Here is a 16,932-nt window from a genome sequence, read left to right as displayed (position 1 = left end):
CACATTCTTGGAGTGAAGTCCCATTGCGCGCAGGAGGTGCATTCCTTTCAGAGTCCGTAGTCTTTCTGTTGACTATAAACGGAAGTTTCTAATAATTCTGGAAGCACGATAAATATCCAATCGACTTACTATACAAAATACATTTCATTGCTTTTTGGATCAGTTTCCAAAGATGCAGCAAATTTAACTCCACAACTAATTTCTTCAAATCAAACGTGGAAGGGTTAAAATTCGCCACTTGTCCTTTTTTGTCATAACACAGCATTTTGTTCACTTATTCACAATATTTATATGGAATAAAGTTTTTTATTTGTTTGAAATGCGTCACTTTGTACGTAAATATTCAAGCTCATAATACTCTTGTCTCTCAAGCACAGTTTTTATCCATAATTATTGTTTTATTTGAAACTGCGAGAAAGTTTTAATTTAAAAATGGCCGTATTGTTTAAAGAATTCTGTACAATCCATATGTAAATCATTTGTATAGCAGGTATAAGAATTTTAGGCGGTTTCTTTTTCATTGGTGTGGCTGAAACAAGAGGACATCTAAACAGTCGAGGACGTTCAATATTTAGCTGCAGAATGTATATGGATGCTTCAGAAGCTTTACATCTCTTTGAGCTTTGGCGTCTGATTGTTGGTCGTTCTCGGTGGCTAATCAACACGTTAGTCTACGAGGCTTCCTAGCCTGCGTTTCGATCAGAGATCACTTAATTAGCCTTCCATTGATTGCAGTTTGTTTCAGCTTTAGTTCATCGTCGAACCAATTAGTAATTCTTTGTGGACATTGTTGCAGAGGATACCGTTGGAAAATCAATCAATTTGTGAAAATAATTTCAGGCTTCAGAATGCTCAAGGTTATTTAAAAAAATGCCTATCAACGCAAATATAGTGAATTTTCAGGGAATTTTAGATATTCTATTGTAACGCAAAGGGGGTTTTCTAATTTTATTTGGGATTAAGAATGAATTCCGTGGTATTTAAGGATTTAGCTCAATAACCTAAAAACTAGTTGAAAATTTATAGTTGAAATGCTGGGTACAATATCAGAGGTTGTTCTCACTTTCACGGGAGTTGTTTGCTAGATTAAACTTTCAAGATTTTTGGAATCATTTTATATAGAACAGTAACAATCATGATTTCTCTATGAATTCTTAAACACAGAGGCACTATTATAATATGAAAATTATAAAATATTATTGATGTGTTCAAGATTATTCCATGATCAACGAGCGACAGCAACGTAAAACTGTCGATGAGCCAACATCAAAGTTGTAGTAATTATGTTCACCCACACAAACATCGAAACTCAGTATCGACGCGCGCATCGTGGGTGATAAATGCAGACGAGCTCATCGAGCGTCAGGTGTCGAGAGCGAGTTGAATGTACAAGTGAAGGTAGAAAAACTCACTTAATGACAATCAGACGTCGGGACGAGTACACTGTACAGTTGAAGGTAGAAAAACTGACTTGATGACCGTCAGACGTCGGGACGAGTACACTGTACAGTTGAAAGTAGAAAAACTCACTAAATGACCGTCAAACGTCGGGACGAGTACGCTGTACAGTTGAAAGTAGAAAAACTCGCTTAATGACTGTCAAACGTCGGGACGAGTACGCTGTACAGTTGAAAGTAGAAAAACTCATTTAATGACCGTCAGGCGTCGGGACGAGTACACTGTACAGTTGAAAGTAGAAAAACTGACTTGATGACCATCAAACTTCGGGGGCGAGTTGACTGTACAGTTGAAAGTCGAAAAACTCACACAATGACCGTCAAACGTCGGGACGAGTAGACTGTACAGGTGAAAGTAGAAAAACTCACACAATGACCGTCAAACGTCGGGACGAGTAGACTGTACAGGTGAAAGTAGAAAAACTCACACAATGACCGTCAAACGTCGGGACGAGTAGACTGTACAGTTGAAAGTAGAAAAACTGACTTGATGACCATCAACTTCGGGGGCGAGTTGACTCTTAGGTTTAAAGCAGTAAGACTGGCTTATTGACCGCCAGGCGTCGGGGGTGAGTTGACTGTGGAGTTGAAGGTCGTAATAATTCACCGGGCGCGCTAGGCTAAAAGCTCACCTCGAGGCCTGCCTTCGGTAGGACCTTGACCTGCCTGACGTGGCCCAACCAATTACAGATTAGAAGCTTGTCAGATTTTCTGAGCTATAATTAATACAGCTGTATTATTGTTCATGCCTATCACATTTGGGTGAATATTAATTCGTATATTTTATGCTTGAAAGTCTTTTGTCGGAATATATTAATGCAATAATACACACTGGATTGCAAATCAATGATGCTCCGCGCCATTCGATGATTACCATTTGCTCTTCTTTATCATTTGAGGGTCTCCCTAAATTTTCTTATCTCCCCTGTCGTGAAAGTTAGGGTATAATGGTAAGGAATATCATTATTATTTCTCATTGTTTATGATTATGTCGATTTGATTCTGACAAACCATACCGCTCGGCAGCTAAGAGCTAAGAATGATGGTTCTAAGACTAAGCCGGGCTTCAAAGAGTGGCCGGGTCCGGTGATAATATTGTGGCTGTAGGTCACCGCACTGAAAATACGAGGTCAGAATCGCTCAAAATAGCCTGTGAGACGCAACCCTGCAGATCAGGACCCTTCTGCCTGGTGTTTCAGCAGCCCGCACACTACAGTAAAGGGTCTCTGCAACGCTGGATCCTTCAGCCTTGCGTTTTAGCAGCATCGCACTCTTCAGTCAAGCGTCCCCGCATTGCCAGACCCTTCACCTGAGTGCTACTAACAGATCGGGCTCAACCGTTAAGCGACCCTGCAAAACTGGGCCATTCGTATCGGCTTGGAACCGCGAATATGGCACTGCTTTTTGCATGTTGAGGTCGCGGTTGAGTGGTGCTGCAACTTGTGTCGTCAGGTCTGGTTCGTGAGATATTGTGTAAGATGTCGCGAATCTGTCATGATTTTATATATACTGCCTTTAGTGCCGCGGTAATGGCTATTAATTTGTAACACGGTTGGTAATGAAAATACTCAATTTGCCATAAGTATTCCTCTATTATTATTATTATTATTAGAATTGTTGCTAATATTATCATTATAACATGACTTATCAATGCTAAAGTTATGAGTTTTTACACGGTTACACTAAAAAATACTAGAAGATCTAATTAGGACGCAACGCTAATTAGTGTTATTTGCAGCGCTATAGCCACAACTGGTCGGCTGAATTAGGCTGCTCCTGGTCTCTGCTCGTCTCTGTAATTACGACATATTTCTCGCTGGTATTAGGAACAGGGCTTACGGGGGCTGAGTGCTGGATATTTTTATTAGAGGAGTACGAGGTTGCCATTTATGGCATGAGTTGTAGCCGACACTCTCATGTCCCCCTCCCGTGCACCGGGTGACGGGTGGATAACATCTATAAGTTGCATTAAAAATGGTTGTGCGAAAATCAACTAACTTTATTTGCAGGCGATGATCGCATAAATTCTATAATTTACTAATCATATCATGGAATGCTGTTTATTCCACTTTGTAATGAGGCCTCTCCCGTGATATCCAAAAACAATTTTTGAATTTGTCTTTTTCGGAATTGTGTTTGTGTTTGCTGCACCGCCGTGAAAGAACTAAAATGAATTTGTGTGACATGAGTCATTGCAACGCAGTATCGAATTTGTCGAGATCGTTGATGTTCTTGGTGAATCGCTTAATGTAAAATTTGGTTGGGGACTTGAAACTGCGTGCAATAGTTCTGTACACGACTGATGCATGCTGAGTCACTTCGTAATGTTAGTTCAATCTGCCAATGTAAGATATTTTTGAGCTCACTGAGCTCTCTGCGACAGATTTTGTAGCTGACTTGTAAATTTCCAGTTTATTTATTGAGGAATGAACAAAATTGTTTTAGTTTAAAAAACGAAAGTGAAACAATGTCAGATTAGCCTATTTTTATCCCGGAATGAAATGATTACTTCGATGTCTGCATGCATAGAAAGCACGGTTTTGGCCATTCATTGTCGTAGGCTCGTTGTTTTTTGGTATTCATCTTGGTACATTCATGCAGCGGCATGAATGTCTGGGGAGGGCAGCGGGATGAATGGATGGGTAGGCAGCGGGGATGAGTGTATAGGGAGGAGAGCTGGACGAATACATGGGGAAGGAAGTGGGATAAATGCATGGGGAACGTGGAGGATGGGGCAACAATAAATGGATGAAGCCAGAAAGCAGGGGATCATTGAAGGCAATACAGGGGGGAGTAGAGGAGCTGTATTAGGGTTCTCAGACCAGACCTCTGCTGACTCAGACCAGACCCCTGCTGACTCAGACCAGACTCTTGCTGACTCTGATCACTCAGACCAGACCTCTGCTGACTCAGACCAGACCCCTGCTGACTCAGACCAGACTCTTGCTGACTCTGCTGACTCGTACCAGACCCCTACCGACTCTGCTGACTCTGACCAAACCGATACTGACACGGACCATGCAGTCTCCTGCTCACTCTGCTGATTCAGCTTAAGCCCCTGCTAACTCAGCCAGACCCTTTTCGATTTTACTGACTCAACCTTGACAGCAACAAAGATATTAAATTCTAACTAATCAACGCACTAAGATTCCATAGCTAAATTAACCAAGGCCATCAGGTTCACTCAAAAAAGCCTCCAGTGAACCAGGTTACCGAGGTGACTCAAGCCAGGTGTAAAAACCTTCTCATTTGAATGAGCTTGGAGCCTCAACTTGGCCCGATGAAAATTCAAGTTGAATTCTAATTGTCAATTCGGCGATGACTCCTATATACCTTTAACGGAATTTCGTGATTAATTGGTTTTAAATTATACTTGAAACCTTCAGTATTTTAATTAAACGCTCGCTTGATGAGTAATCAATGAAAATTCTCGTGTAATACCAGCAATTTACATTGAATTTAATTATCTTACATTTTCCATATCTATTGCAATGTGCGGTTCCTTAAGAATATCTTCCTTCAGCCCTTTTAAGCTCGTCAGTTCAATTATAAACTTAATTCAACTCTCAAAATTTGTAATAGTTCAGGTCTTCATAATTTGTCGATATTATTTCCTTGTTCCATGACTTCATTTGAGTCTTTCATGAACGACGCACTAATGCATCAATCAAATTCATGCTCTAATGATTAAAAGATCTCAATGATCAACGATAAAACTTGCTCTAATGTTTCCATCATATCGCTCCAAAAATTTTGTTTTTCGAGTGCAGCTCCTGACGATGTAATCATAACAAGGTTGACGACCCTAGTCCCGCGCCGCTGTGATAACAAAATTTAATCACAATTGCAAAAAACACGTGCCCCGCACAAACGGAGTCGAGCGGCATAAGCTGCGGCAACTGTACTCAAAAGCACCAAGATATTCACAAATAAATATTATTATTAAAGTATGGTAACCAGGGTTACGGATTTTCGTGTTTCTCACCCAAGTTTGTCGAAGTGAATGAGTTTTATAATTGTAGAAGACAACAACGGAGGCTTCCACGTGGAGATATATGGAAGCAGTTGCGCATTACGGCAGATATTGATTCAACATCGTCGTCCTCTTGATGACTATAAATTCATTATATTTATGTTACCGTCTAGCACTATAGCCTAACCCTCAAATAATAATTTTTTTTTATAGAGGAAAACTAAAAAGAGGTTACTTATGCAAAATCATTAATATTTCCAGGATCATGACTAAATCTTTACTTAACTTGTGGGCGGAGTAATTTTATTTCAAACCCAATCTTGAGCAATAATTTTGATACATCTAGTACTCACATATGCTCCAAATTATGCTTATATCGCTCAAATTTTTCCCAAATTTAACAGCACAATAAAAAGAAGTACAATATATAGAATTTTGTCCAAAGATAGTTGTGCCAGTCTCGTTGAAAAGCTAACAAGTTATTTCACTTAAATTGTCTGAAAGAGTCTGTGCAAACAGAACTTCAAAATGTTTGCCTAATTTCGTGGAGGCAATTAAGCGGAATATCCAGACAGGGCGGGCCGATGTCCTGTGTTGTTCCCATGGCCTCCCACGCGAGTCGTCGAGGCCGCGAGAGGGCCTCTTTAAACGCCCCCTCCCCACTCGTGCCACACTCCACTCCGTCCCCACACTCCCTCAGTCCCCTCACTCCCTCAGTCCCCTCGGTACCGGCGACGTCGGGACTCTGCTGCCGGGTTGTTACTCCTTAACCTTGCATCACCCGCATAACCTACAAGAGAAATTAGAAATCACTAGTTCAGTGCTTCATTGTCCGGAGGAATGAGTGAAAGCATGAAGTTAGCAACGACGCGAAAAAGTGAGCGCTGAGCTGGGTTAACCTCATAAATGAATGCATAGCCGAATAAACCCAGGTTGCTTGTGATAAGCTTTGGATGAACCCAGTGCAGCAGACAAGGGCACCAGCGTTGTCGGAAGATTGTGAGGGATAAGCATAAGGTTGACCCTTTGCAGCAGACCGTATAGCCATTCTATTATAATGAAATTAAGTTCATTTTTGAGCGACGATTCAAGGCTAATGCATGGTTGACAAGATCCATTTCCAAGGCTTGATCTCAGCGTAAAATACGACATCCACTCCTAAATGTAGCAAGTGATGTACGACGACGGTATCCCCTATAATGGTTGAGGCCACTATTGAACACTGACACAGGTTCTGAAATGAAATTTAGATTATTCGCACTGCAGCTCTATAATGACTTTAGGAAATCATGAGGAAGACGCCAGGGTAATTAACTCATTAAGTTGTCTGATTGACCTGATGTAATCTGAGTCATGATTGATTGAACTAATACAAGGTTGACCCACGCGCAACTCAGTCATGCGGATGTCATGTACTGTCCCGCCTGTGACGTCACGTGTAGCTCCAAATGTAAATATTGCTCGTGAACTTCATTCAAAAAGTGTCCTCTTTGAATTAACTTTATAAAAACGAACATCCTCGAATCATCGGGAAAAGTGTTCACAATGTCAACTAGTCTTGCTTAACACATTGCGGGGGTCAAAATGCAATTATTTCGTGCAGTTAATCAAATAAATGGAAAAGAGAACGGCCAACCGAGTAGACTGACTTCTAGTGGTTTTTAATGGCCGCCATTAGTTATAAAGTGAAGTGCCTCTTCAACATATCACGTTTTCAACAAGGTAGCAGTCGTGCATTTCTGTGATGTTTGTCATTTTTACAACACTTCTCTTTAACTTCACTTCTTGTTTGCTTGTTTGTCTGTCTGCTACAAATAGATAATAATCGATATTTAATACACTTCTACTTTTCCCTTCGATCTGAAATTTTGCACACTTGCGTAAAGTTGGAAACAATGCATGAATCAATTGACAGAATATATAATTTAAAAAATTAAATTTTTTAAATGAAAAAATAGTGTTTTCTTTTATAAATCTTATAATTGATATTCAACACACTTCTAATTGTCCAATCGATCTGAAATTTTCCACACTTGCGTAAAGTCGGAGGCAATGCATGAATTAATTGACAGAATGAATAATTTGAAAATGTTATTTTTTTTTATTTTGAAAATAAAATTTAAGTAAAATTTTAATTTAAGTATAAAAATTTAAATTAGAAATTCATTGTACATGTATAACATCGGAGACACTGGATTCTTTAGAAGTTTTGTCTTTGAAAAGTAATTTTTAAACGCATATTAATATTTTTCACTATGGTGTAGCTTTACTTTCCTGTTTATATAAACGATATAAAATGGCCACACGGTGAACAAGCTAATCGTATTATATCGATTTGAAAGGAGAAACATCAAAACAATAAAAACAATGAATAACATCAATCAATGAGATGCAAAAACCTCTCACCCGACGAAAATGGAATTTGTTTGATGACGCTTTCCTCTTCTCAGATCATCCGACGTATGATAAGGGCCAATACTTTCAAAAAAAGTTAAGAGATCGTAAGTTCATCAGCCAATCATTGACGGCTTTTCAAGCAAAATCCACCAATCATGCACTAAAAATAGATTAGGTTTTTGAAGATATGAATAAACTTCGCTGTATTTCTCACAGTTTAATTGTAAGTAAATAATGTGGGCCATGCCCACACTTTCATTGGCATCGAACACTTGTAGTTCAGAATATATTACCTGGAGTGAAGAAGTCGCTCAGCTACAATAGATAAATACCCTCACCCTGCCCAGTTTATACTTTCAGATAGTTCTGAAAATGCCTATTATCATCGTGCCATTTTCTTTTTTGACAGTTATTACTAACATTTTCTGCCCAATGTATTATTACATTTGAAAAAAAAAAATTATTCCTGCCATTTAGTCTCTTTAAAAAATATTTCAAAAGTGCTTCATAGTTTTTCCTTTAATTTTCTGGCAATATTTATAGTTTTTCTTAACTTGACTCCAACACCTTTTTTAGTGAAAACTATTTTTTTCGATTGTTTCCAAAACATTTACATTTAAACGAATGAGTAAATAAGGAAACATCAAAGAAATGACATTAAAACTTTCATAAATTATTAAAAAGTCGAATTTTAGTTTTTTGAACGCTTTTTAAAGAAAAACTTTCTTGACCAATAAATTTCCTGGCATTGCAACTCTATTAATTAATTTTCAGAAATATATCTCATATCAAGGAAATTAGATAAAATTAAATATTAAATAATTAGTGAGCTAGGGAAGAATATCTCTACCCTTGCGGTCTGCTGGAGAGGAAACCCGATCCTTATAACTCGCTCCTTATGCAATCTACTTTCTAGTGAAACAAGTAACGTTTAATAATAATAGGTCAAACAAACTTGTTCAGCTGTCTGTCAGATAAGGAATGCAAAAATTTTTAGTAACTTTTAAACAATCAGCACCTCATGTGATTGCTTGTACTGCGAATCAATTTATAACCATAATGCTAATGTTAAATTGTCAAAAACCCCAAAGAAATAATTAATAGTAGGGAAAATAAGCAATGATTAACTAAAAGCAGAAGAAGAAGAAAGAAGCAGGCCTATCAATCCCAAAAGTTGCTTTTCAGTTGCCTGAAATGGCTGTATTGTTGTCTCCCTGTCGGTGGCGAACGAAATTATCGTCGTTTCTGTCAACTTTGACGCCAGTTTAAACGAAAATTTTTTACGACTGCCATTTTTTCGTCGGATAAACAAAGGGCGAGCCAAAGCTCGAGAACTGAAATATTGCGTTTTGCAAACACCGGTAAAATGAGAACCGTGAATATCATTCACGGAGGCTTACAAAGAAATTGCAGAGATTTAAATGTTTATTAGGTTGATATAATTTTTTCGACTTCTGAGACTCGAATACCCATACAGCTAAATTAATTTTTTGTTTGAGTTTTCATGAAATATTCCTGTATCTTAATTGTAAACGTCTTAACTGGGTCACGAGAGAATGAACGAAAGCTATTTAAGTTTTAATTTGTTTAGTTATTAAAAAGTTAGAGGGAAGAATGAAAGCGCCGCTGAATGACAAGAAAATTTCTCATCTTCGAAGATGGAGATGAAAAGCTTTTACAGAAACCGCAACCCAATCGTAATTCTAAAACTCATTAAATTAACTCATTAATTATCAGATTAACTCATTTCGGAATATTAAACTAAAAAGGTTTACTTGTATTTTATGTAAATAATATTACTGGAATAACACACTCGCCTATATACCAAAAAAAAAAAAACTTCAAACGCCCCGACATTTTCGCAAGCGCAGTTTTTTAGGGGATTTTTATCATAAGATTTTTTGAGCGGCTGACACTCGATATGCGAGTAGAACGTCGACGTCTTCAGGCAGTCACACCTGTTTCACGAGCACGAAATAGGACGATGATAATATCAGACGGGTCAAGACAATACCATCAGCAACATTAAATGCCGACAAGGAGTTGAAAATTTTTAAACATATTGAAACACAAGTTAATAAAACAAATAAACTGCTTGGAATGATCAAATCTCTACGAGTAACATGATGCAAAATCTATGAAGTTATTGTTTGTTGCCGGCGTGCGCTCACATTTAGAATTTGGAAGCGCCGTGTGGTCACCGAAACTTGAAAAGGACTAATACTTAATCGAGAGTGTTCAACGACGTGCATCAAGGATAATTCTAGGCTCAAAAGGCGAAAGATTGGAGATTACGAAAAAAGATTAGAGATTTTGAAATTGTCAAGCCTATGTTGTCGCAATTGGCGCGGCGACCTCATTGAAGTTTACAACTATACTCATGGCTTGTGCAAAGTTACAGAAGGATTACTAAAATTTTAAACAAGATCCAATAGCAGGGTCACGTTCACGAACTTGAAACACTGCGGTGCAACTCATCAATGAGCGACATTTCTTCTTGCTTCGAGTGACAGACATGTGGGGCAGACTCCCTGCTCACATCTTTGACGCTCCAGGTATGAACGCGCGCACGATCTTACAAGAAAAGTTATGCAGAGGATAATGTTTCGGCTAGGAGTGCCTCCCACCTCACAAACTGGCGGATGATCAGCAGACACTTAGTTTCAATGTCGGTTTTGGATAGATCTGGCCGAAAGGTTGATTCTCAGATTTCCAAAAGTTAAGTGAACAACATTGCAAGAATCGACGAGAGGCCAAACTTGGTCTATTCTTCAACGCCGATACCACTATACTATACTGGATTGAAGTTATTGTGCCGGCAGCTAAAGACAGCATTTGTATGAGCGAGAGACGCTGCGAGTCTAAAACTCATATTCAGGTAGCAATAGCAAGCAACAGCAGACGAGTAGAGGAAGCAGAAGAAAACAGCAAATAAAAGTTCACGTGACTTAGAAAAGCAACGGCAGGCGAGTATTAGCAAGTAGCTGTAGGAAGGGATTTAGAAGCGCGGTTGCAGGAGACAACTCAAGCCAGCGCTAAAGCAGCACGACGGCAGCTCAGGCGCTCTTCTTTAATGCCGCAGCTGCTGATCTGTCTATTTTTACTTCATACATCGCCAAATTATACGAGAATTTTAAAATATCTGAGGATCTCTAGTGAAAAATCAAATAAAATTGCTTAGTAAACTTAAGTTAATTACGATTATTACGCACGTTGATCTGAAGTTATAAATAAGCCGTAAAAAGAGGATCTTCTATAAAAAATAATTAGCATGAGTCTTGAAGGTAATAAGAGCATTACTCTCGTGTCTCTGACTTACCTTTGATCAGTATTAGTGTGATTACCACCACCGTTTCTGCTACGCATGGTATTTAAAAAATTAACGTTTTCGCTATCAGGCCGGGACGTGTCAGTATATTTTAAACTTTAGACAATTTTTATGTGGCCGACATGTGTCAATTTATTTTAAACTTTAGACAATTTTTATGTAGCCGACATGTGTCAATTTATTTTAAACTTTAGACATTTTTTATGTGTCGTCCTAATTTGAAGCCTTTCACCCCATGGCAATAACCGCACCTCGGCGCAGCGAGGATTCTTTGACGCGATTATGAGCTTCCATTGAAACGACGAAAATTGTACGGCGTTTCATTCTGGCTTTGAGGGAAAAATTCGACATGTGGTGAAGACTGGCACATTATGAGGTTGCTGCTTGTCATGCGCTGTTGTTTCTTTTATTTCGTGGAGGGATTATTAAGAAATCTTAAGTAGAGTGAATTTTTTTCATTATGTTATTAGAGTGAAAACGTTTGTTCGAATTCACAATTTAATTCAAGATTAATCCAAAATATCAATTATGACGTTGCTGAAGTTGTTTATGAAGAGGAATTGGATGAAACGAAATCGAAAAGTTTCTAGCAAGATTCGGACTTGTTCACAAACGACGTTCAGTTTCATTATTCATCTGGAATCACATAATATGTTCTGGAATATTGTATTGATTTCAAAGTGTTTTGATCCAAAAATTCGTTTCCGGGAGTTCAAAATTTCACTGCACAATACTGAAGACATTTTAGTCGACATGCACAAAAGAAATGGTCAACAATGCGACGCAGGTGGCAGCGTTTGCTCATAATTTAATGTAAAATGTATTTCTGGTCGAATCAAAGGTAATTACCCAAAAAGCACTACCAGTTTAATTCCTTTAATTCATTCGGAAATTTCTTCTTCTTTCTTTGCAAATCTTGTTGGAACCCCGGAAGTCGAAATTCTGAGCCAATGTGGATCCGAATTTCCCGTATTATGGCGCATAAAACGGAAATTTTATCAGGGGCGCTCATAGCGACTCGCTAATGAGATGCCTAATCAGGTGAAGGCGATTCACCGTTTCTTTCATGATCAATGGTGCGGAATGCCTTACACGTTCCTTTCTATTTAAACGAGGCTACATACAAAATCGCAAAGAATTTCTGGCCATAATAATGACTTAATGCTCTGAAATTCAGCCGAGCCATGGCAGCTTTCGATGTACTCTTGACTTGAATCATTAATCCAAACATCGAACGATTGTACGAGCTAGAGAGGTGATGGTTCTGATGATTTTGGCCTTCTATGGGCCTTGAATTATTCTTTATTTATTTGAGTAGATAATACACGAGCTCAACGTTGAGGCAATTCTCTTAGAATAGATTTCAGCAAGCATAAATTTGTAGAGCAGGAAAACACATACAAGCAATATCCAATAGTAGGCAGAAAATACAGTATCAAAAAAGTTCATGTATCATTAAGGAGATATGTCAAGAATTAATTATATATCCAGGAAAAAAAACCCATCCTATTATTTCAAAAGAATTATGTATTTCAAAAAGGCAAAATCTAAAAAATATAGGGAAAGTTACGTCAACATTGTGAATATTATAGCTGTAATCAGTTTATCGTCGAATATACCGACATTCGTCAAATAAATATTCACATATTTGTGCTATAACCTTTTCCACATCCAGCAAATGTCATCGCTTATCGTTATTCAACTGTGAACAGACTTAGAACCTCCAGCACCTTCTATGATCCAAAACCGACACTCGCAGGAGTAGTAATTTTCCTTGTCAGTTTTTTTTAATAATTGTGATTAAACTGGCACATATCAGCAAAAATATTGCGCGGACCTTAACGGCTTGTTTGCGGGACCAACAATATCGTATAAAATTGTACGAAACATCAATTCACAGTTTTTTTTGAATTCGCATTCACCAGTAAATTTAGAGAAAAAATATTCTTCATCGTCGCAACTTTGAATGCAAATTTTAGGCGAATATTGGTAGATATTGGCAATAAATTGTATCCGAAATTGTCCTGCAGTCGACCAAATTTGATCACATGTGGAATTTCCAATTATAATAATACTAGTGGTTTCAGCGTTTATTGGGCCGTAGGCCTGTCGCCGATTACTAACATTGCCGAATATTCATAGCATGTTGCGGTCTCGAACTCGCAACTCACTGCTACAATTCTGCTGTGCTTAACCGCCCGGCCTCCTTGCCGATTCTGACCAGAAACTGGCGCACAGAGCTGGGATCGAACCCGCGCCTCTCTATTCCAATCTTGATACTCTGAACTGTAACCACTGGGCCCCCCTTTCCAAATTTCAGTTTCGCGCAATATATATTTCAGGAAATGTTTCTTAAGTTAGTGATAAAACCAGAGCAAACACTGCAACTCGCTCCCAATGAGAAATTTTTTTTATAATATATTTCCAAATGTTTTCGTACTCTACAGGCATTTGAGCTTTTGTCAATGCATTTATCATTGCGGGGAGAGCGCGTCTTAGTTATATATTATTAGCTTGAGCATCATAAATATCTGCATCGAAACACAATTCATAAACTCATGGTGAAAGCCTCGCCTTTTGCAGCGATAGCTTTCATGTTCATTTATTAGCGCAGTGTGATGGTGTTGCACGGAGAACGTCGTGTCGTTTATACGACGATACGTTCCATGTTCCAGCTGGCCAATTAGATTAACTTTCACCGATTAAATTATTCAATTAATTGAATTAACTTATACTTGTAATTTCCTAATGGCTTACAGAATTTTCGATGTTAGAAGAGGAAGCATAATCGGATAACACTTGACATTCAATTAACTTTTAAATTTATATACACATGATATTTTATTACTTGACGTATATAATTATACACTGGGCAGGACCTTTCTTGAAGAATTCAATTGAAAGCTGAAAACCCCCAATCTTACCTGATGCGAAACTTAAAATATAAAATAATAAATTAATTCACTCTCAGCTTGCAATTCCTTGCCTTAGTTCGGGTAGCAAAAGGTGTTTGTCAATATTAATCTCCTGAATCGCGGCAAGCATAAGGTTTTTGTTCCGACGAACTGTGGAAATGCAAGCTATTGCTAAGGAGAACAAACTTCACTCGGCCGTTCTTACGGTACGTCCTACAAAGCGCCGGTCGATGTCATACCACAAGTGGCAGTACAAACATAAAAACAAATAAATGCAATGTCACGGGAAAAAATCTCAAAACTTGAATTTATAATACAGAATGCACATCGACATCATACTATTTCGTGAGGCCTCTTCAACAACAGACAACAACTTTCTATGATTCGTCAATATAACTACAATGTCCTATACGAATGTCTTTCAAAAATTTAGTTGCATTATAAGGTCAAAAATTTTCGTGAAAGCGACTTACAGAGTGAAGAAGCGCGTATCCATTATACGGCCTTAATTAGCCGTCTTGACTGCTCTAATATCGCTTAACAACGCTGTTCTACGACAGGCTTCGAATGTCTGTCTATTTAGGGCATTCGAAGCTAAATAACAAATTCGCAGCTAATTGCAGAAAATTTAGCTGCAATTTCAGGACAGGATTTCCCGTCAAACGCAACCGAAATGTCAGCTAGCGAATGTCCTTCAACACATCAAACATGTCTAAAATTAACCGAAATTACCCAGGCAGGCAGTTTAGGCTGGCTGCCGTAGGGCTGCTCGCTTCATTGCTGCCCAGACAACACTATATATAGTCTAATAAATATCTAAAATTAGTCGATGAAGTAGCAACATTTTTATTGATTATAAATTTTCGTAATACTATCATCTGTTAATTCTTAAGTAGCATAATCATATTTGTGCAAGCAATAATTAACAAAATGTTTTTTATTCTGTCTCTACAGAGTGGAATTTCGGTTGTTGGCATTGCCTGGTGTAGAATGCATAAACACCGCTGAAAATCAGGGTGTTAAAAATGCTGTTTTGAATATCATATACTGTAATATATATAAATTTACTATAAATTTTTGAATTGCCAGTTTATAGACAACGAGTAATTTTACAGGACAAAATCTAATCATTATTAAAATGCTATATGAACAAGAGAGGATACAGCACTATCGGTAACAGTGCAATCGCCCTGCACTGTCAACGATCTCGTTTCAACCGGCACATTTGATCACTTGCAAGCATTTCCGTCATGATGACATCAACATTCATACCAAGTTTGTCTCCATGGTTTCGAATTTATCGCTACGGCTATCAAAATTTATTCATAATTGACCATCATTCCAACGTCATTTAGCCCTATTTCCTTGTTTTCTTTTAATAAATCGCAGCGATAACGAGCGATGCTCCCGCCATTCGCAGTTATCTAGCCGACATATCCTGCCAATGACGTACACGTCGACGAGCCAAGCAGTCGCCAGTTCTCCCGTCGCTAGTCCACAAATCTGTTTTATGAGTCGCGGTATCGGTGATACCGCACCTCCGCCTCCTGCTGGAGCACAACCACCCTCAGTCACTGAACGAGGCTAGAGTGACTCTTTAAAAAAAATTCGTTGTTGTCGAGGCATTAAGGCCAATTGCTACATCAGAGGAGACGAAATCACCTCTCGGTTGTTGCTTTAGTTAAACAATCCACGGATGATGACACATCACTCTTGGTTGTTGCAGGCGAGCGCTTCCGTTCCGACACCCCGACTTCTCGGACGACCAGATCAGGCAGCTGACGGCGCTGTCGCAACGCACCTCTCACTCCGCTCCCTCCCACCGCTCCCGCTCGCGACCACACTCGGGATGCTCTTCACCGATCCTTTCGCCCACTATACAGGTAACCCATCACCGTATCTCTATTGCTGCTAGTCAGTCGCTGGCAACGGCATTGGACGTAACTGAATAGATTTTTTGTTGTTGCGGTGCCGCTTGGAAATAGTGGAAGAGAATAGTGGCGCAGTGGCGAAGAGTGGCCAGAAAGAGGAAGCAGAAACAGAAAAGACAGAAGGAGATAAAAAGGCGCATTGCGCATGATTGGGTGGGTTGTAGGTGGGTGGGTTATATTTGGGTTGGGAGGGAGGGGGGAACTCTTCAGGGCTTTGGATGGTTTGAGTCGGTAGGTGATGAGAAGATGTTGGTTCTTTGTTTACTTTATTTACATTACTGACACTGTTAAGCAAAAAAAAAGGATGCGTGCTCTTACTATTTAGATGCATTTTTACTTTTTATGTTTTTTCTTTTTTTTCGAAAGACGATATGGTGACGATGAAGGTGATAATGCTGGTGATGATGATAATGAAGATAGGGAGTCGCTCGAGACTAAGAGGGTGAATTTTGTCAAGTATTACTTTGTTTTCAGTAGTTCATCGGTCATGAGTAGATAGTATAACTCTTAAAAGAGCTACATTTGCACTCGCAGATTTAAGCCACTTTTGTGGAGATGATCCTCTTACAAACCTCTAAAGGTTGTCTCTTAAAGTTATCCTCTTAAAAGTCCTTTCAAGGTCATTCTCTCAGAGGCATTTTAAGGTTATACCATTTCAGGTCTTTTCACGGTTGTTCTCTTACAGGTTCTCTTTGGATCATCCTCTCACTGGTCCTCTTAAGGCTATCCTCTTACTGGTCTTTTCTAGGTTATCCTCAGGTCGATTCCTCACAGGCATGAAATGAGAGAATGCATGTGCCCACTCATGCGGAATGATTAAATTATATCCATTTATATTGGATATTTCTCAGTGGGTAGGATGGAAACAACTCACTCTCGTAATGTATTCCATGATTTATAAGGAAAACATTCGACATAAATAAATGATTTA

At 38.7% G+C, this 16,932-nt stretch overlaps 1 protein-coding gene across 1 annotated transcript in view; it reads left to right on the top strand.

Annotated features, from left to right (window-relative positions):
• Positions 1 to 16,932, top strand: part of LOC108680457 (probable GPI-anchored adhesin-like protein PGA55) — a 39,814-nt gene that overhangs the window by 1,604 nt on the left and 21,278 nt on the right. The window contains exon 2 of the mRNA XM_018169276.2: positions 15,797 to 15,953. Within this exon, the coding sequence (XP_018024765.1) occupies positions 15,797 to 15,953 (157 nt within the window). The remainder of the gene's footprint in view (positions 1 to 15,796; positions 15,954 to 16,932) is intronic.

Source organism: Hyalella azteca, unplaced genomic scaffold (genome assembly GCF_000764305.2).
Source record: "Hyalella azteca isolate HAZT.00-mixed unplaced genomic scaffold, Hazt_2.0.2 contig16847, whole genome shotgun sequence".
Lineage (NCBI taxonomy): Eukaryota > Metazoa > Arthropoda > Malacostraca > Amphipoda > Hyalellidae > Hyalella > Hyalella azteca.
The sequence above is the reverse complement of the archived record's forward strand: the minus strand, read 5'-3'. Positions and strand labels throughout refer to the sequence as shown.